General features: G+C 37.5%; 1 protein-coding gene and 1 long non-coding RNA gene across 5 annotated transcripts in view; one reads left to right on the forward strand and one right to left on the reverse strand.

Moving 5' to 3' along the window:
• LOC117309655 (uncharacterized) overlaps window positions 1-8307 on the forward strand; it is a 72731-nt gene extending 64424 nt beyond the window's left edge. Inside the window, exon 4 of the long non-coding RNA XR_004523965.2 lies at window positions 8172-8307. This is a non-coding gene — a long non-coding RNA (uncharacterized lncRNA). The remainder of the gene's footprint in view (window positions 1-8171) is intronic.
• Window positions 1-20535, reverse strand: part of VPS45 (vacuolar protein sorting 45 homolog) — a 67067-nt gene that overhangs the window by 3730 nt on the left and 42802 nt on the right. Inside the window, exon 15 of one of the 4 annotated variants that reach the window (XM_033860209.2) lies at window positions 821-19817. The exons of the other annotated variants lie outside the window; for them this stretch is intronic. Coding sequence (XP_033716100.1) covers window positions 19703-19817 — 115 coding nt within the window. The 3' untranslated portion in view covers window positions 821-19702. Of the gene's footprint in view, window positions 1-820; window positions 19818-20535 lie in introns of those variants that run through there. 4 annotated transcript variants of the gene reach the window in all.

Below are 20535 nucleotides of genomic sequence, written 5' to 3' on the forward strand. Positions count from 1 at the left end.
GGGGCAGGAAAATAGAAAAAGACTTACAGGAAAATAATGAGAAAAAACCCCGAGATATTTGCCTTAATGGAGTAATAAGCTTCTAATTATAGCCAAATACTTAGCTGGAACATAGGAATTAGTGAGAGAGAGGGATAAGATGGAACTTTTATTTTTTTTTTAAGACTTATTATTATTTATTTTATTTTTGGCCTTGTCGGGTCTTAGTTGCGGCACACGGGATCTTTTGTTGCAGCACACGGGATCTTTTGTTGCGGTGCGTAGGCTTCTCTCTAGTTGTGGCGTGCGGGTTTTCTCTTCTCTAGTTGTGGCCCACAGGCTCCAGAGCACGCAGGCTCTAGCTGGGGCATGCGAGCTCAGTAGTTGTGGTGCGTGGGCTTAGTTGCCCCGCAGCATGTGGGATCTTGGTTCCCCGACCAGGGATGGAACCCATGTCCCCTGCATTGTAAGGCAGATTCTTTACTACTGGACCACCAGGGAAGTCCCAAGATGGAACTTTTTCTTTTTTTAACATCTTTATTGGAGTATAATTGCTTTACAATGTTGTGTTAGTTTCTGCTGTATAACAAAGTCAATCAGCTGTATGTATACATATATCCCCATATCCCCTCTCTCTTGCGTCTCCCTCCCACCCTCCCTATGCCACCCCTCTAGGTGGTCACAAAGCACTGAGCTGATCTCCCTGTGCTATGCAGTATCTTCCCACTAGCTACCTATTTTACATTTGGTAGTGTATATATGTCAGTGTTACTCTCTCACTTCGTCCCAGCTTACCCTTCCCCCTCCCCGTGTCCTCAAGTCCATTCTTTACATCTGTGTCTTTATTCCTGTCCTGCCCCTATTTTTTTTTTTTTTTTTAGATTCCATATATATATGTCAGCATATGGTGTTTGTGTTTCTCTTTCTGACTGACTTCACTTTGTATGACAGACTCTAGGTCCATCCACCTCACTACAAATACCTCAATTTTGTTTCTTTTTATGGCTGAGTAATATTCCATTGTATATATGTGCCACATCTTCTTTATCCATTCACCAAGATGGAACTTTTAATACCTCAAAATACTGATTACAGTTGTCAGAGCTACCGCTGTGTTTTATACCTCTTTGCTTTTTGCACACACTATTCCCTCTGTCTAGAAAGCTGTCTCATCCCTCTCGCATTTTATCTAGTGGAACGATGCATCTTTTAAAACCCAACTCGCTCTCACAATATTCCTCTAGGAATTTATTTGTTTACATGTCTATTTTCCATGTAAGCCTATGAGTTTTTTGAGGGTACAAGTAATACATGAATACATTCCTTTTGTAAAAGTTTTAAATAGTATACATAAAGCTCAAGTCTTCCATGACTCTTCTTCTCCCCATTAGTCTCTCTAGAGATAACAATTTGATCAACAGACATTTATTAAGCACCTATGTGCCAGGCACTGTTCCAGAAGCTGTGAATATAGCAGTAAGTGAAGTAAAAAAAATTCTGCTCTCATGGAATTTATATTCCACTGGGGGAGGAGGGAAGATAAGCAAAATTGATAAGTAAAATATAATAATAATGGTGAAAACATATCACTTACTATATGCGAGGTACTATTCTAATGAGATAGAAACTATCCTATTTTACAAAGAAATCGAGGCACAGGAATCAAGTCTTATATCTTGAAAGCGACCAGGTTGGGATGCAAACCCAGACAATCTTGTTCTCTTATTCAAGAGAACTCTCTCTAGTATGTTAGATGAAGAAAATGCTATGGAGAAAAATAAAGCAGGTTTGAAGGAGACTTGGAGGTGATAGTGGTGGTGTGAGATTTTAAATCTAGTGGTCAAGGAAGACCTCACTGAGAAACTGACATTTGAGCCAAGACTTGAATAAGGCAATGGAAGACATATCTGGGAGAGGAGCAAGCACAAGGGGTCCAAGGCCTGGTATGTTCAGGGAACAGGAAGGAGGCTGGTGTGGCTGCAGTGAAGTTGGGTAGTAAGAGATGAGATTAGAGAGATTAAGGGAAGGGGATGGAGGGGAGTGTGAAGATGAGATCATGTAAGGCCTGGTAAGGATTGTAAGGATTTTGATTTTTACTTTAAGTAAGATGGGAAACATCTGGAGGGTTTTGTGCAGAGATGTGACATGCCCTGAATTACATATTTCCTCAGGATCGCTCTACTGCTGTATTGAGAACAGACTATAGGGGTTAAGGGTAAGGCAGTTGTAATGATCCCGATGGGAAGTGATGGTGGCATGAACCAGGTTGGTAGTGGTGAGGGGGCATCAGATTCTGGACACACTTTGAAGGGAAGGATCACAAGATTTACTGGTAAATCAGGATGTAGGTGAGAGAAAGAGGGAGTCATGAAGACAACAAGGTTTTTGGCCTAAGAAATAAGAAGAATGGATAAGTCTGAGGGGTATTATATTTAAGAAGAAATATCAGAAGCTTGGTTTGATCATTGTTAAATATGGATGTTTATTAGACATTCAAGTGGAAGTGTCAAATAGTTAGATATATAAATCTGGAGTCTGGGGGAGAAGCTCAGACTAAAAATAGAGGTTCTCAATGGGGAAGGGTGTGATTTTATGCCCAGAGGACATCTGGCAATGTCTGGGAACATTTTTGGTTGCCATAACTGCTGGGGTGCTACTGGCATCTGGTGTGTAGAGGCCAGGGATGTTGCTGACCATCCTATAATGCACAGGACAGTTCCCCACAACAAAGAACTGTCTGTCCTCAAATACTAACAGTGCTGAAGTTGAAAAACTCTAGACTAGAGATGTAAATCTGGGAGTCATTAGAGGATAAAATTTAAAGCCACGAGACTACATGGGAGTGAAGTGCAGACAAGAAGAGAGGTAGTCCAAGGACAGAGTTCCAGGGATTCCAAAAACAGGAGAAATGAACGAAAGAGACAGAGAAGGAATGGCAAGTGAGGGAGGAGGACTAGGCGAGTACAGTCTCGGGAAGCTAAGTGACAAAAGTCTTTCAAAATGAAGGAACTGATCAACTGTGTCAAATGCTGCTGCAAGTAAAATGAGTACTAAAAGGTGACTCTGACTTTAGCCGTGTGGAGATCCCTGGAACCACAACAGAAGCAATTGTGGGGATTGATGGGCATGAAAGCCTGAATGGAGTGGCTTAAAAGAAGAGGTAAGGTTTAAAAGAAGGTGGAGGTTTAAGAGAATATATAAGGAGAGGAATCAGAGGCAGTGAGTGAAAACAACTCTTGAAGAATTTTGCTATAAAAGAGAACAGAGAAATAGTATAGAATGTGGAAAGAGATAGGAGGTTAACAGAAGGTTTTTAAAGATGGGGAAAAATCCTAGCATGTTTCTATGCTTCTGTGAATGATCCAATAGAGTGGGAAAAACCCAGTCAGGATTGAGAGAGGAGCAGGTTTGGAGTGATGCCCTGGGGTAGGTGAGGGGATGCAATCTGGCGCCCCAGTAGGAAGGCTGGGCTTAGCCAGGAGCATTCTCCACTGTGATGTGAAGGCAGAGGATAGCAGCAGTAGTGGGAGCTGTGCAAGTTCTCTTCTAATGACTTCTCTTACCAGTTAATGTACACCTCGAGTAATATCTTCTTGATGTGTGTATCCTTAGTACAAAGTAGATGTTGAATTAAGTATTTGCTGAAGGAATACATGAATCAGATTCATATTTTTTAAAGAAGTTAAGACCTCAGCTTAAATGTCACCTACCATGCTATACTTTTGCTAAATATTCAACAGCAATTTTGTCAGGAGTAAGGAAAAAGTCTGGCTTTCAACATTTATGTCGGAAAATATCAGGAATCTCACACACACACATCATCTTGCTCCTCACTGGATGTATATACTTTACCCAGAAAGAACTCATTATTTCTCGAATGGGCTGTGCCTTTCCCCACCACCTCCTGTCCTCAATTATGCTGTTTTCTCAGTCCTGAATGCTCTTTCTTCCTATGGAAATCCAACTTACTCTTTAAGGTCTAGCACAAATGCTCTCTCCCCTGTGAAGCATTTCCTGATTACTCTGCCAGAGTTAATTATATCTATTTTGGATGCATTTTATTTAACTTACATACATTAACACTTCTCAAATTTCTGTTCCTAAGAACCCCTAACAACAGAAGACAATGAATCTATTAGTCCTGAGGGTACAGTCCAAATTGGTTTACCAGCTTACATCTTTCTTTGAGGTCTGGTATTTTGTTTTAAAAATACATAACAATTTTGTTATTTTTCATAAAAGGACCTTTTAAATTTCAACATAAACATATTTTTGACAAGGAATTTAAATTAAATTCCAGTTAAATTATTTAATTCTACCCCTGAACATCCCCTCTCCCCGGCAATTCTAAGAAAACAGACACTCCAAAAGATGTGTCATGTTTATTTGGTGCCTTTGTGTGTCTCTGGTACTAATCATATCCTAATTTGAGAAATACAGATTTGTTTAAGTCCCCTATCTGGACATAAGATCATCAAAGATAGGGACATCTTACTTTCTTTGTATTTTAGGCCCTGCTTTGGAAGTGTACTTCATATAAAGCAGCTACTTAATAAATATCTTCCCTCTTGCTCCCAAACAGTATAATCATAACATTCCGTCAATATCCTTGGCTCACATTTTTTTCTTGCTGCTCTCTGACTGAAGCAATAGTAATAGCAATAGTAAACAAAACAAAACAAAAAACCAACAACTCAAATATCTGTGGACAGGTGAATGGAGAAGCAAGCTGTGGTATGTTCACACAGTGGAATGGTACACAGCACCGACAAAGGAATGAACAAGGTTACATGGAACAATACAGATGAATCTTAGAAGCATGCTGAGTGAAAAAGTATGATACAATTTTTTTATTAAGCTCAAAAATAAGTAAAACTAAACAATGCATTGTTTAGAATTAGTGATAAAAATACAACTCTCCCCATCAAAGCAAGGGAATTAAACACAAAATTTAGGATAGTGCTTACTTCTTGTAGGGAGATAAAGGATGTAATTTCAGCAGATCACACAGATAGATCCATGTTATTGGCAATTTTCTAGTCCTTAGGTGAAGGATCCCAGGGTATTCATTATATTTTCTAACTTATATTTACACATACTCTTTAATAAAAACATTATATTAAGATAGAATTAAGAAAAAAAGTTATATCTATAGGGTTTCTATACTCTGAAGTTTCTCACAATCTTTAGCATGCTAATGTGAATCTCTCTCCTTTCCAGGAGGATACAGTGATTTTTCCAAACTTAGCTGGCTAAGAATCTTTTTAAATGCAATATCTATCGATATCTCCCCAAACAAATTTTCTATAGAACAGACCTTGGGAAACACTGAATTAAGATATAAAATATTTCCTTGATTATAACCAATTCCATTGAGGTTACTTTACCCTATGATACTTTCTTACAAACAGTGTAACTGCCTATTAAAAACTGTAGCTACTCCTTCCCAGTTCCCACCTTAGTACTGGACACCTGATTTATGAAAAAACAAAAAGCAAAGCAAAGCAAAACAAATAAATAGGAGCCCTTGGTCCTACTTCCTCTCCCCCTGTGAAGATACAGAACAAAAAAGCAGCCAATGGGATTCTGCATGTATCCAGCACTGTGCCTGTGTCATTCATTGGAGTATCACGCGAGGAGAAAGGACTATCCTCATAGTCCACAGGGCAAGAGATGGACTCCTCAAAGACTGAACTGCCTGTCGTATCAGTTACGTAAAGATACGAAAGGAGGTTATCATCTGAGAATGAAGAGAGCTACAGATGTACTTTCTCACCACTGGGAACATTCAAGACCACGTCAATTTGTCAGAGCAACCACAACTAGAGGAGTAGAATGGTGACCGCCATACCAAAACAAACAAAGAAACAAACAACCCCCCCAAACCCAACAGGAAACAAAGCTCCAAATTACCTATCTGTAGCAAACAGGATGTTGAAGACTGCGCAAGTCTATTAATTATAGAGGTACTGAGTCTGGAGGCTTCAAAGGGGAAATTTGTGTGAGCACAAATGGAAACCAAGTTACTAAAGCTTTTTCTCCAAAGACCACAGAAGTCACCTGGCAACTGGACTACCGTCAGAGTAAATTTTTACCACTGCCCCAGTATATTCCTACCTGGCATGATAATATAATTCTGCTCTCGAATTACGTTAAAGTAGTTTTCAAAACAAGTGATTTGGAAGTATGGGTGACAATAGAGGTGGTGACAATGAGTATCCAAAGTCTTTTTTTGTTTTTTGCGGTACACGGGCCTCTCACTGTTGTGGCCTCTCCCGCTGCGGAGCAACAGGCTCCGGACGCGCTGGCTCAGTGGCCATGGCTCACGGGCCCAGCCGCTCCGCGGCATGTGGGATCTTCCTGGACCGAGGCACAAACCCGTGTCCCCTGCATCGGCAGGCGGACTCTCAACCACTGCGCCACCAGGGAAGCCCCCAAAGTCTTTTTTACTTTATTTTCCCCAAATGTAATAGTAATAACAACAGCAGCAGCAAGCAACACATATTAAGTAAGTGCTTACCCTGCGCCAGATTCTCCTCTAATATTTTATATATATCACCCAATCATCATAACAATGACATAAGGAGCTATTATTACCTCCATTTTACAGTTGAGAAAACTGAGGCCCAAAAAAGTTAAATAATTTGCCTAAGGTCATACAAGTGGACATATGGCAAAACTAGGATTTAAAAAAGGTAGTCAGTCTGTCACTAGAGGCCTTGCTCTTAATTGCTGTGCTACACTGCCTCTTAGACCAGAGAGTACAATAAGGTGATTTATAAATAACAGGTCTCATTCAAGCCCAGAAGTTCTAATGATAATCCTAGTGAAAGAACTTATGTCCTAAAGGACGCATCATTCAATTGGGGAAGGTAATACAGTTTTGCAGGAGTGTGTAGAGGATAATCAACTACATACTTTACTACTTAATTATCCCAAGGGACATCAATTGACCTTTAAAAATTTGTACAACATCTTTCTCATCATTAAAAAACATTAAAATGTAGATAACATAGGAAATAAAGAAGTAAACGAGTCTCTCGTGTATCACTACACAGGATTAGCATTTTTGAGCTTTTCCTTTCATTTAAAGTTTTTTATTGTCTAACCCATCAAATCCTGAAACAAATATGCAAACACTGGATAGGGTCTTACATACCACACAAAAAGGCACATCCTATAAACTTGTAAAAGATAATATCATTTTCCTAAACTGCAACCTTCTGGCTGCAAGGGACAGAAACCCATTCAAACTAGCTTAAGCAAAAGAAAAAAAGTGTACTCGACGACATGGGGGTGGGGGTCTATCACTGAACCAGTGTAAGATCAGTGCCTCAGAAGGGGCTGGAATCTGGAACTGGAGGCTGCTTTGAAACCAGACAGTACATACCTCTCTGAATCTGTCTCTATTTCTGACTTTTTCATTTATTGGTCTCTTCTTTTAGCTTTGCATTATTCATCTGCTTCTTTCTTCTTTCTTTTGAGTTGAAGTAAAATATTTTTAACTAATTTTCTCCATACAAATTGATGATTTTTTTTCTTTTCTTTAATCTATTTTAAAAAAATTATTAGTTTTATTTATTTTTTTGGCTGCGTTGGGTCTTTGTTGTTGCGTGCAGGCTTTCTCTAGTTGTGGCGACTGGGGGCCACTCTTCGTTGCAGTGCGCAGGCTTCTCATTGCGGTGGCTTCTCTCATTGCAGAGCACGGGCTCTAGGTGCGTGGGCTTCTGTAGTTGTGGCTCACAGGCTCTAGAGCACAGGCTCAGTGGTTGTGGCGCTCGGGCTTAGTTGCTCCGGGCTTAGTTGCTCTGTGGCATGTGGGATCTTCCTGGACCAGGGCTCAAACCTGTGTCCCCTGCATTGGCAGGCAGATTCTTAACCGCTGCACCACCAGGGAAGTCCCAAATTGATGATTTTTAAAAATTTGTTTATTTTTAAGAATCAGGAGCAGTTAACTTCAGGGTTGGAAGGGCATGGTGTGAAGCTATAAACGTAAAATTTTTCTGGCTGGCAAATTAGTATTTAAGCATCTTAAAAATGTTAATATTCTCTGATGCAGTAATTTCATCTCAACATTGCTAGTAGTGCATTGAATCTAGGATCCCAAAAATCTGAACCTGAATTCTAGCTTTGCACTTCCTTGCTATATGACCTAAGGCAAACTACTTAACTGTCTTCTCTTAATGTTTCAGTTTCTTCACTTGAAAATTGGAACCACAAGAATATTACCTTTCGGATCATGAAGATTAAATGAGATAATATATGAAATGAAGTCAGAAGATTGTCTGGCATATAGTACATGCCCAATTACTATTATCCCAAGTGAACAAATGGACAAGTGTGTAAAGATGTATATAAAATCATGTTTGTTATAGCACTGTTTATAAGAGTAAAAAAAATATAAACAATGAATATCAAAAAATATTTGTTTTGTTCACTGCAATATATCTAGTCTCAAGATAGCTCTTGGAATACATAGGTGCTCAGTAAGTACTTGCTGAGTGAACAAAAAACTGAGGATTGGTTAAATAATTTGTGGCATAATTGGACAATAGAATGCTATTCAGTTATTAAAAATGACATATATAAGTATTTTCATTGAAAGTACACGTATAGTATATTCCACTTTATTTAAACATACGTGTGTATACATTAATAGGAAAAAACCTAAAAGGGCATACATCAAGATGGTTGATATTTCCAATGGTGTGATGGTGGTAGTATGAATATTTTTATTATCTTATTTTTGCTTAACTGTATTAAACTTTTTTCCTATAAGGATTACGTATTGATTTTGTAACAAAACGCTATTTTTAATTAAAAAAATATGTTTCAGTGTACAAATAAATTGGAATCAGGGGACACAGATTTCAATCTTGGGTTAAATTTAGTTTTTTAAAAGAGCATCTTGTTACAGTTATTCATTTATATGCCTATTTTTCCATTAGACACTGAGATCTTCAACGACATAGAATATGTCTTCATCTTTCTAACACCTTGCACAGTACTTTACACATAACAGTGCTCAATAAATGCTTGTCAGTGACAGGTGACACACTCCATCACAGCTCTTGGCAATGGTGTTTTAACACTTTGGTTACAGGAGAAAAGTAAACTCTCCCAAAAATCTCTACCAAGAGATGGTAGATGGTGATGGTTCCAACAGTTTCAAAACTGATTCTGAAATACCTACAAGTGAAGAAGTGTCCTCTGAATTCCTCTTCCTTTGAAATGTAAATTCTGTCACAGGATCCTAATTTTTCAGTAAATAATTCAGAGATCAAACCAACTCGTGGTTATAGGAGAAGGTCCAAGTCTCTAGTGTTACTTGTTTAGGTAGAAATCTATAAAGAACCTGTTGATAATATGAATCGGCATCCTCCCAGCTTCAAATCTATCTACAGAAATTCAAAATGCTAACTGTTTTCTAAGCTCTAAACTGTACTCTCTACAAAAAAACACTAATGTCCTGACTTTGTCAGAATTATATTATTACCAAAGCTCAGGCATCATCTCGGGTAGTAATGAAACTAACAGCTGCCATTAGTTAATCAAGTTAGTCATTTTTATCCAAAGGGCAACACTGTCTTAAATCTCATTCTTAATTATCTTTGGATGACAGAAATCTTTAAACAAAACTAAATGATTCCTTACTTTTATACTGTTTTTTCTCTGCTTTGGTTTACAATATTTTTTAGTAGGCAGAAAGCTTCACATATTTTCCATTTGATAAAAACATATTTTGCTATCTTGTGACATTTATAAGCAAGGGATTTAAGAAAATTATAGCTAGGGCTTCCCTGGTGGCGCAGTGGTTGAGAGTCCACCTCCCGATGCAGGGGACGCGGGTTCGTGCCCTGGTCTGGGAAGGTCACACATGCCGCGGAGCGGCTGGGCCCGTGAGCCATGGCCGCTGAGCCTGCGCGTCCGGAACCTGTGCTCCGCAACGGGAGAGGCCACAACAGTGAGAGGCCCGCGTACCGCAAAAAAAAAATTATAGCTAGATAAATCTTCCTAAAATATTATTTCAACTGAGTGCCCAGATTGGAAACAAACTGAGTTCAATTCCAGCTTTGCCACTTACTTACTAGCTCTATGACTTTGGACAAAGTACTTAACTACTCTAAGTCTCATCTGAAAAATAAGGTTGATGATAATAATAAAAACACCTACCTCACTGGGTTGTTATGAGAATTAAATAAAAATTAAATGAATAAAGCAGCACTATCCAATAGAAATGCAAAGCAAGTCACAAATGTGAGTGGCTATGTAATTTTAAATGTTCTAGTAAGCACATTAAAAAGGTAAAAAGAAATAAGTAACGTCAATTTTAATAGCATATTTGACTTAATCCATATATCTAAAACATTATCAACTTAAAAAATTATTAATGAGATATTTTACACTTTTTGTGTACTAAGTCTTTGAAATCCAATATTTTTTTATTTTTTATTTTTTTGCGGTACGCGGGATGGACCTCTCACTGTTGTGGCCTCTCCCGTTGCGGAGCACAGGCTCCGGACGCGCAGGCCCAGCGGCCATGGCTCACGGACCCAGCCACTACACGGCATGTGGGATCTTCCCGGACCGGGGCACGAACCCGTGTCCCCTGCATCGGCAGGCGGACTCCCAACCACTGCGCCACCAGGGAAGCCCTCCAATATGTATTTTATACTTGTGGCGCACCTCAAACTAGACTAGCCACCTCTCAAGTGTTCAATAGTTACAAAGGCTAGTGGCTACATTTTGGATAGCACGGGTATAAAGTATTAAAACAGTGTCTAACACATAGTATATGCTAAATAAATTTTACTTCTTAGTGTCATCATAATCCCCTCTTAGGAGTTGCTATGGATCAGTGTTTTTCAAATCATGTGCTCATAACACCAGCAAATATCTGGTGGTTCTAGGGCATGTCACTAAATAACACTGAAATACATAGTAAGAAAACTATTTCTTTTCATCTATCTTTCTAACCATATCAAGGAAAAAATGTCAGTTTGGTACTACAGTGCTTTGTTTTTTAAAATTTTAATTTTTTAATTGAGATATAATTCATAGGCAATAAAATGTTCCACTTTTAAGGATATCATTTGATGATTCTAACCAATGTATACAGTCATGTAACCATCTTCTTGATCAAGATATAGAACACTTCCAACACCTGAGTTAGGGCTTCTAAAAAATCAAGAAACTAAAAAAAACCTTCAATAACAACAAGAGCCATGAAGTCAACCCCATGCCCTTGAATATATAATGTCAAACTGCTTTCCAGAAAAGTTACGGATTTACACTTCTACTAGCAATATTTGAGACTGCCTCACTGTACATTTACCTTGGGGAAATATTCAGAGATAGGACAAGGGTTTATCAATATACAAGATGCTTACTGCAGTATTTATATCAAGCAAAAAATTGTAAACAATCTAAATGTCAAATGGTGATGGTTAAACAGAGATACGGCCTTAAAATTGAAACTATAGAGCCATTAGGATCGTTTTAAGTAATTTTAATAACATGGTAAAATGTTCTCAGTATAATTAAAAGTGGGCAAAGCAAGTACAAAACTTTATAGACAACGTAATGTGATCCTTATTACATCAAAAACAAACATAACACACACAAAACTCAAAAACCTTCAGGTAAAGAAAAAAACACTAGGAGAAAATATACCAAAATATTAACAGTGGTTAGCTCTGAGTTGTGTGGTAGTATGAATGAGTTTGACTTTTATATTTAAATTTTTTTATTACAATGAGCATGAATTACTTGCGGGGGTGGGGGGAGCCTATTTTTCTTCATCTGTCTTTGCTAGTTAGAGAGAAAATAACTGAAAAATGAGACCATTAATGATTGTGCAGGCTTGTTAATGAGGGTTTATTTGAATCCAGTAGTGTTATAGAGAACCTACTATGTGTAGTCATTATTATTGGTTTGAAAGGGAATCTGGCAGTAAGAGGATTGTTGATCTAGGTTTACTTTTCCTCCTTGTCAAAAGTCTTAAGAAAGTACTGATCTGACTGACAGCACTGGGGAAGACTAAAGAGCTCTCCTCATCCACAGTTCAGGCAGGGCTCAGGTAATGTTGGCAGCACTACTAATACATTCACCTCACCTCCCTTTTCTACTCCACTTCTATCCTGTTTCTGAGAAGACAGAGGGATTTCTTCTATTGGGAGAACAATTCCATCCGTACTGATCTGGTTCTTGGCCTCTCAGCTCACACAGCTAACCTAACATGTCAACTGCTGCCAGCAAGGACCAGAACTCTTTAACACTGATTGACTTGTGAAGAGATAAGGCAAAAGCCAGCTCAAAACCCAAACCAAGGTGCTCATTTATTTGCAAGGTACGATCATGTGCTTCAGAAACACAACAAGAATAATGACTCAGTAGATGAATGCATAATGGGTGTAGTTCATTTATATATGTCTAGGAAACTTGCATTTTTATAATAACCCATATTCATTCTGAATATTTTAAGATAAATAATACTTCTCAATTCATATTAACTTGATCGCCAGGGTGATCCTGCTAAAATATAAGTCAGATGTCATGGTTCTACTCAACACTCTACAATACACACAAAAACTTGTACACAAATGTATATAGCAGCATTATTCATAATAGCCAAAAGGTGGAAATGACTCAAATGTCCATCACTGACATATGGATAAACAAAATATGGTATTTCATTTCACACAATGAAATATTAGTCATCCGTAGAAAGGAACGAAGTATTGATCTAGGCTACGACATGGATGAACCTTGAAAACATTATACTAAGTAAAAGAAGCCACTCACAAAAGACTATATATTGTATGATTCCATTTATATGAAATGTCCAGAACAGGGAAATCTATAGAGACAGAAAGTAGATTAGTGGTTCCTTAAGGCTGGGGGATTCTTTCTGAGGTGATGAAAATGTTCTAAAATTGACTGTGGCGGTAGTTGCACATATCTGTGAATATACCAAAAACCAATGAATTGTATACTTTAAAGGGGTGAATTGTATGGTATATGAATTTTACTTCAATAAAGCTGTTAAAAAAAACCCCAATGTCCTACAATGCTCTCTAACTCATAGTGAAAACCAGTCCTCAAAATAGTCTACAAGGCCGTCCACGATCAGGTGCCTGATACTTCCCTGACTGCAACCCCAGACTCTTCAGTCTCCTTGAATACACTGCATGATCCTGCCTTAGGACACAGCGTTGCTGTGCCTGAGATTCTCTTCCCCGCATCTGTTTTTGGCTCATTCCCTCAGCTCCTCCAAGTCTTTGCTCAAATCTCTTCTTAATGAGGCCTTTCCCGATACCATACTGAGCAGTGTGACTGAACCCTACTGCCTCTATGCATTACTGATTTCCCTTCACCTTGCTCTGCTTTTTTCCCCCATAGAATTTATCATCTTCTGATTTACTATAAAATATACTTATTTATTAAGTTATTGTTTATCTCTGTCTCTCTCTGCATTAAAATGTAAGCTTCTTGAGGATTAGGATCTTTGCTTTTATTCACAGAGGTATTCCAATATTCAGTAAATATTTGCTGAAAGAGTGAATGAACTATTGACTATGCTCTTCTCATTTGTTCAATAAATGTTTATCTATTCTAGAACTCATAACTAGGGCAATATTACTTCTGACTGTTTCACAAAGACTTTGGTGAAAATATATGTGGTGAGTAGAACAACCCATGTCATATATAATCTCAGAAGTTGAAATTTGACTTATTCCCCGCTAACTGAGGATCTATTAGGCCAGTATGACTAATGAGACAAATGAAGAGGGAAGTAGTAAGGGCCAGGGGGAAGTATATCCGTAAGATGTGCAAATACTGACACAGGAGATGACAGTCTGCACACTGCAAACTTGCATGGACCCCAGAGACATAACAGACTAACTGCTTAAGGCAAGCACTTGCATGTGTTCAGGTCACTGCTGAATCTATTTACCTAGATCCTTTTTCAGGGCAGGTTCTCTGCTTTGAAAAAGGCATGAAAATTATGCCTGTATAGAGGTCCCTGTTATCAGTTACTATCTTCTATTTCTTTGATTTCATTATGTATAAAAGGAGAAGGGAAAGCAATACAAAATTCATATTAAACTTCATATGGCTACGGAGAGAGAAGAAAATATTGACTACCTCTCTTCATTCAGAAGGCAGTTTTATTAAGAATGTTGCTAAGGAGATAATTAGTTTCTGCAAAGTTCCTTGGTGTCTTAGCAGCAAACACACACCATCTATTTTAAATAGTGTTTAAAGCTAAACAAAGATAATTACAATTACACATCATCAGAGCAGGTCCTATAGAAACAACTCATATAACTACAAAAGGCCTGTAGAACTCTGTTTCACTGTCATCAGTGCTTGAAGCACTGAATAATATTGTCACAAAAGAACTATTTTAAAGAAATAAGGTACTTAAGAGAGAGCAGCTGAAATTAGAACTCTAAATGGCAAGTTGAATTTCAGATTCAACTAATGTATATTTATTTCCTTTTAAAATCTAAGGGACATTTTAAGTAGAACAAAAAACTTAAGAAATAAAAAATGTTAGAATTTTCAGTGCTTTCACAGAGAATGGCAACCACATTTAACATGGAATAATAGTCCTTTATTCTTAAAAATAAAGCAGATATTTTATAATCAAAAAAACCCCTCTAAGTGACATTTATCTGCAGGTACCTTCTGGCTTAAAACTTAGCTTACTTATACACAGGCCCTATTCTCTCACCAAAAGTTACTTTCATTTCTGGAAATATGTCAGGGAGGGAAGGAAAGAATTGCTTTTTTTTTTTTTACGATACGTGGGCCTCTCACTGTTGTGGCCTCTCCCATTGCGGAGCACAGGCTCCGGTCCCGCAGGCTCAGCGGCCATGGCTCACGGGCCCAGCCGCTTCGCGGCATGTGGGATCTTCCCGGACCGGGGCAAGAACCCGTGTCCCCTGCATCGGCAGGCGGACTCTCAACCACTGCCACCAGGGAAGCCCAGGAATTGCTTTTTATTTTTTGGTTTTGTTTAAAACTAAGATTTTGTTTCAATTCACAGTGAAGGCAATCTCAATGTATTTTAGAAACAGAAGGTATCCCAGGATGAAGGCTGTTAAAATTGCTACATGTGAGGTTCATGTGATTTTCTAGGATGCAAGAGACGAGTTTTGACCCATCTACCTATTACATTAAGTATCTTGCTCCAAATCATAAACTAGTAAGTGGTAGTGCTGGGATCTGACTTCAAAATAAATCTGTCATAATCTCAGATTTTATTTAATACATCAGGGAAATCAAGTGACCTGTATCACAGAAATATCTTGCAATTGGCATTTCCCACTCTGCAAGGATAGTAGCTTCTATATCAGCATATAACACTCTGAGCTACAAGATATGATTTCTTTTTTCTTTTTTTTTTTTCAGTTGCACCGCAGGGCTTGTGGGATCTTAGTTCCCCAACCAGGGACTGAATCCGGGCCATGGCAGTGAAAGCGCGGAGTCCTAACCACTGGACCGCCAGGGAATTCCCAAGATATGATTTCTTTTCTGCTTATTACAATGCTCACCAATCCAGATCTTTGTGGGGCATATCATATTTTACATAATTCCAAGTATAAAAAGAGGGCACGGAGCTTCCCTAGTGGTGCAGTGGTTAAGAATCCACCTGCCAATGCAGGGGACACAGCTTCGAGCCCTGGTCCAGGAAGATCCCATATGACATGGAGCAACTAAGCCCGTGAGCCACAACGACTGAACCTGCATGCCACAACTACTGAAGCCCGCGTGCCTAGAGACTGTGCTCTGCAACACGAGAAGACACCGCAACGAGAAGCCTGCACACTGCAACAAAGAGTAGCCCCCACTCGCTGCAACTAGAGAAAGCCCGCGCACAGCAGCGAAGACCCAACGCAGCCAAAAATAAATAAATAAAATAAATTAAAAAAAAAAAAAGAAAAGCTTAAAAAGAGGGCACTTATCATGGCACATCTAAAAGTATACTGTTTCCTGGTTGCCATAGTCTCTCAAAATAATACTTCTGCACGGTAGAGTTTTGAGGTTAAGGCTGTGTCTTTGTCACTTATTCCTTTGGACTTTTAAGAAATAATCCAGGTATTACATAGGAAATTGCACAGACTCCCACAAAAATTAAACCCTAACAATTCACAGAAACAAATTGTTCAACTTCTCCCCCCATATTTTATTGCTGCTCACAGCAGCCCTACTATATCCAGGTATAAAACTGAGTTTTAAAAAATATTAACCTTCCCATTTACTGAGAGTCTGGGATTTCAATATGTATTAAGAGTTGTGAACTCTTAATTACTTAACAGTCTAGTAATACCCAAGGTAATCCACATTCATCATGAAAATTGAGCCTTTCCTCTAAAAGCTGAAACGGTTGCTTTCAATTACTTAAGCCTTTACAATAACTGGACTCTGAAATACAAATTGCACTATCTTCTTACTGATAGTGAAAAATTTCACTATTTACTTATTGCTGGAGGCTACATATTTATGAAAGTAAATTTAAAAAACCAGATTTTGGAACATTTATGTATTGCAAACATTAAATTTTTTCCAGGTTGTTAATTACCATAGCAACACCCTCTTCCTAAAAATTTCATTGATCGGGGACCACTGAACAATCCCATTCAAGATTTTATTGACCCTTCTATTGCTTAAGGATATCTACTCAAATGTAATTTAGTGTACTGCTTAGCATATTGTTAAGTCAGACAAAGAAATACTGAGCTGGCTAGCTGGGAGAATGTAGTATAAAGCTTTTACAAAGCTGCCTTACTTTTTTTTTTTTTCCTGCCTTTCTTAATTTTATATTAAAGATTATTTTCTCAGGACCTGGGACACTAATTTAAGGAAAAACCTAGATGTTTAGGTTCCTCCCCCATTTTTAATAGTAAAATGCAGTTTTATTCACAGTACTATTAATTAGCCAAACACATCTGAAAATATATGCATTTTTATTTCTATGTAATATGACTAAATTACAAAGAAATATATAAAAATCTTTGCCAATCTATCTTTCCATCTAAATCCAAAGTATTTTCAAAATTGAGATACAGATGTTTAGTTTTAAACGTCTAATGTTTCAAGTTAAAGAGAAAATGCTATAGTTCTTAAGTATGGGCCGTGGGGCTACAAATACTCAATGGGAAATATTAACTCTCAGAAAGATCATTTAAAAGTCAATTAGTCTTTCTGAATTCTGATATTAAAGCCTATTTAAAAGCAGATAATTATATATACATTCATGAGAGAACTCATTTAGATTAAGAAAATAAAATCCATTATGGCTATCTAGTAATAAAACATTTTGAACACTAAATTATTAAATATTATTTAGAGAACAATACAGTGTCAGGCATTCAAGTAATACTTATGAAGGAAATGCACAGTGATTAAAAGCATGGACTCTGGCTTTGAGTCTTGGCTCTAGCCATGTTTACTTGGGCAAGTTATTTAATCTCTCTGCCTCAGTTTCCATATACAGAGTGGAGATAATAGTACATACCTTATATGAGGATTAAATGACTTAATATATGTAAAGTACTTAGTAAAGTTCCTAGCACATAATAGATGCTCAATAAATATTTATTATTATTATTATTATTTTTGTGGTAGGTGGGCCTCTCACTGTTGTGGCCTCTCCCATTGCAGAGCACAGGCTCCGGACGCACAGGCTCAGCGGCTATGGCTCACGGGCCCAGCCGCTCCGCGGCATGTGGGATCTCCCTGGACCGGGGCACGAACCCGTGTCCCCTGCATCGGCAGGCGGACTCTCAACCACTGCGCCACCAGGGAAGCCCTATTATGATTATTTTTATTAGGAGCAGCAGGAACAAAGGGAGGAACTTGCATAAAATAGTAGCGATAGTATTGTGTCACTCTGTGCTCAAAATTATTCAATGGTACCCCCACAGACTACTGAATTAGGTACAAAATCCTCAGTCTGACATTTAGGATGCACGGTTAAGCTTCCAAATACTACCTAAGAGTTTTCAAATTAGAGTAAACTTCGCATAATGTCACTACCATTTTAAACTTTTCCAAGATCATAACCACACTTACACTTCGATTTCTGAAATCAAGGCCAACTAGATAAGGCGAAATTAAATAAAACACATAGAAATGCTGGATAAAAAAATGACATACATACTTTTAAATGAATAGCTTAACCTCTTAAGAAATTAAGGGAAATCTCCAAGAGTCATCACAAAAAGGGAACCAAAATTTAGGTTGATAAGTATAAACCAATGCTTTTAACTACCCAATAGATATATGCCAATGTTCATAATATGCCAATGTTCATAAACAAGGGCACTGTATTTTAACAGCTGCAGAGGGTCAGGAGACAGGGCTTAGGCCTCAGTAAGAAAGGGAATTAGAATTAAGACTCTCGCATAATGTAGAGGCCCTCACTGAAAAGAGAGAATAGAAAACCAAAAATCTTCTATCTGCACAGGAAGATCACAAGGAAACTTGAAAATAAACCAGTATAAAGCTCTGCATGGTTCAGGAACCCTTTAGTACAGAAATTAACATTAAAAAAAGTTCTGAACTGATAATACTCTTTGGGTACCTGGCCTAAATGAAAGACAAACTACACAGAAGAGATATATCTTCAACTTAGGCTCCGAATGAGTCCTGTGAGTCTTCTTTAAGATAACTCGTAATACAAAATTACATGCAGAAATGAGCCATCAGGAGCTAATGTCAGCAGACACAACAGCAGAATTAGACCTTCAAGTACTTCAGATTATAGAATTAATGTGGTTAAAGAAAAATTTGAAAAGGATTTGAAAACATGAGAAGAAGAAATTAATGAAAAATCAGGCAAGTTTGAAAACGAAGCAAATAGAAATTTCAGGCATAAAAATATTACCTTTGAAATTAAAAACTGAATGTACAAATTAAACACAGATTATACATAGCTGAAGAGAGAATTACTGAACTGAAATACTAATGTGAAAAAAAGTACACAGAAGGCAGCACAGAGAGATAACAGGTGGATAATATAAATAAGAGGTTAAGAGACATGAAAATAGATAAATGCCTAACATATAGCTCCCAGGAGTTCCAGAAGGAGAGAACAGAATAATTGGGGAAAAAATGCAATATTCAAAGAAATAACGACTGGAAAATTTCCAGAAATTATGCCAAACATGTATTTTCATACTAAGTAACATAAATAAAAATAAATCCATATTTAGATACGTAATACTGAAACAAGAATACCAAAGACAAAAAGATAAAAAGAGCCAGAGAAGAAAATATTGCCTACAGATGAAAAACAATTGTATCGAGAGTAGACTTCTTAAGAAGTCTACTAAGAAGCAACAATTGAAAATAGTTGCTTGTCTTCTTTTTTGGGGGGGCGGGGCCACACGGTACTGGCATTCGGGATCTTAGCTCCCCAGGGATCGAATCCACGCCCCCTTGCAGTGGAAGCACGGAGTCTTAACCACTGGACTGCCAGGGAAGTACCAGTATTCCACTGTCTTCTGATTTCTAAGTGCTGAAAAAAACTATCAACCTGAAATTCTAAACTTAGCTAAACTAAGATATTTTTAGACAAAAACCTCAAGTTGACCAGAACCTGAAAGAAGTACTAAAAGAGGTTCTTTAGTAAGAATACTGGATCAGAAAGAAGGGCCAGGATGAAGAGGGGGGAGAGGCAAATATGTAGGTAAATCTAAACAAATATTGACTATTGAAAATAATAATGATTCATTTGGGGATTATAAAAACAAAGTAGAACCAATATGCTGGACAATGATAGCTTGTAAGTTGGGAGTAAGGTGATTAGAGATTCTTCTAAGGATCTGTTTGTGAGAAAGGCAGAAATAGATTAATTTTAACCACTGTTTCTTCATTCATTCAACAATTATCTTTTACGGACAGGTAAAACTAATATATAATAACAGAAGTCATAATAGTTATTATTTTGTGTGGAGTTGTGCAAAGGAGGGGACATGAGGAATAAGGGAGGCTTCTAGAGATACTGGTAACATTCTATTATTTGATCTGTGTGGTGGTTACATAGATGTAATCACTTTGTGCTATTTCATTGCTTATCATTTGTATACTTTTCTGTATGTAATGAAGTATGTACATGTGATATTTCAGTAAAGTTTATAAAAGGAAACTACTGCACAGTTTACACCAAAATAAAATTTTGATAGATTATAAATATATAACTTTAAATACAAGTCCTAAAAATAATGGAAAAAATAGAGGTTAGTATTTATATAATCTTGACTGGGAAAGAACTTTCTAAGCATGACATCAAAGGCATAAATCACTGGTAACTTTGACTACTTTAAGTAAAAAAAAAAAAGTTTTATACAACAAAACACTGTGAATAATATAAAACAAAAATATCAAATAGAGGAAAATATATTTTGCAAATATATTAGAAAATGGTCAATATCCTTAATTATACAGATATAATTCTTGCAAAGAATATGAACTGGCAATTCACAAACAGAAATATATAAATGGCCAGTGAGCTCTGGAAACTGACAAAGAGGTTAACTAATC

Source organism: Tursiops truncatus, chromosome 1, assembly GCF_011762595.2.
Source record: "Tursiops truncatus isolate mTurTru1 chromosome 1, mTurTru1.mat.Y, whole genome shotgun sequence".
NCBI lineage: Eukaryota > Metazoa > Chordata > Mammalia > Artiodactyla > Delphinidae > Tursiops > Tursiops truncatus.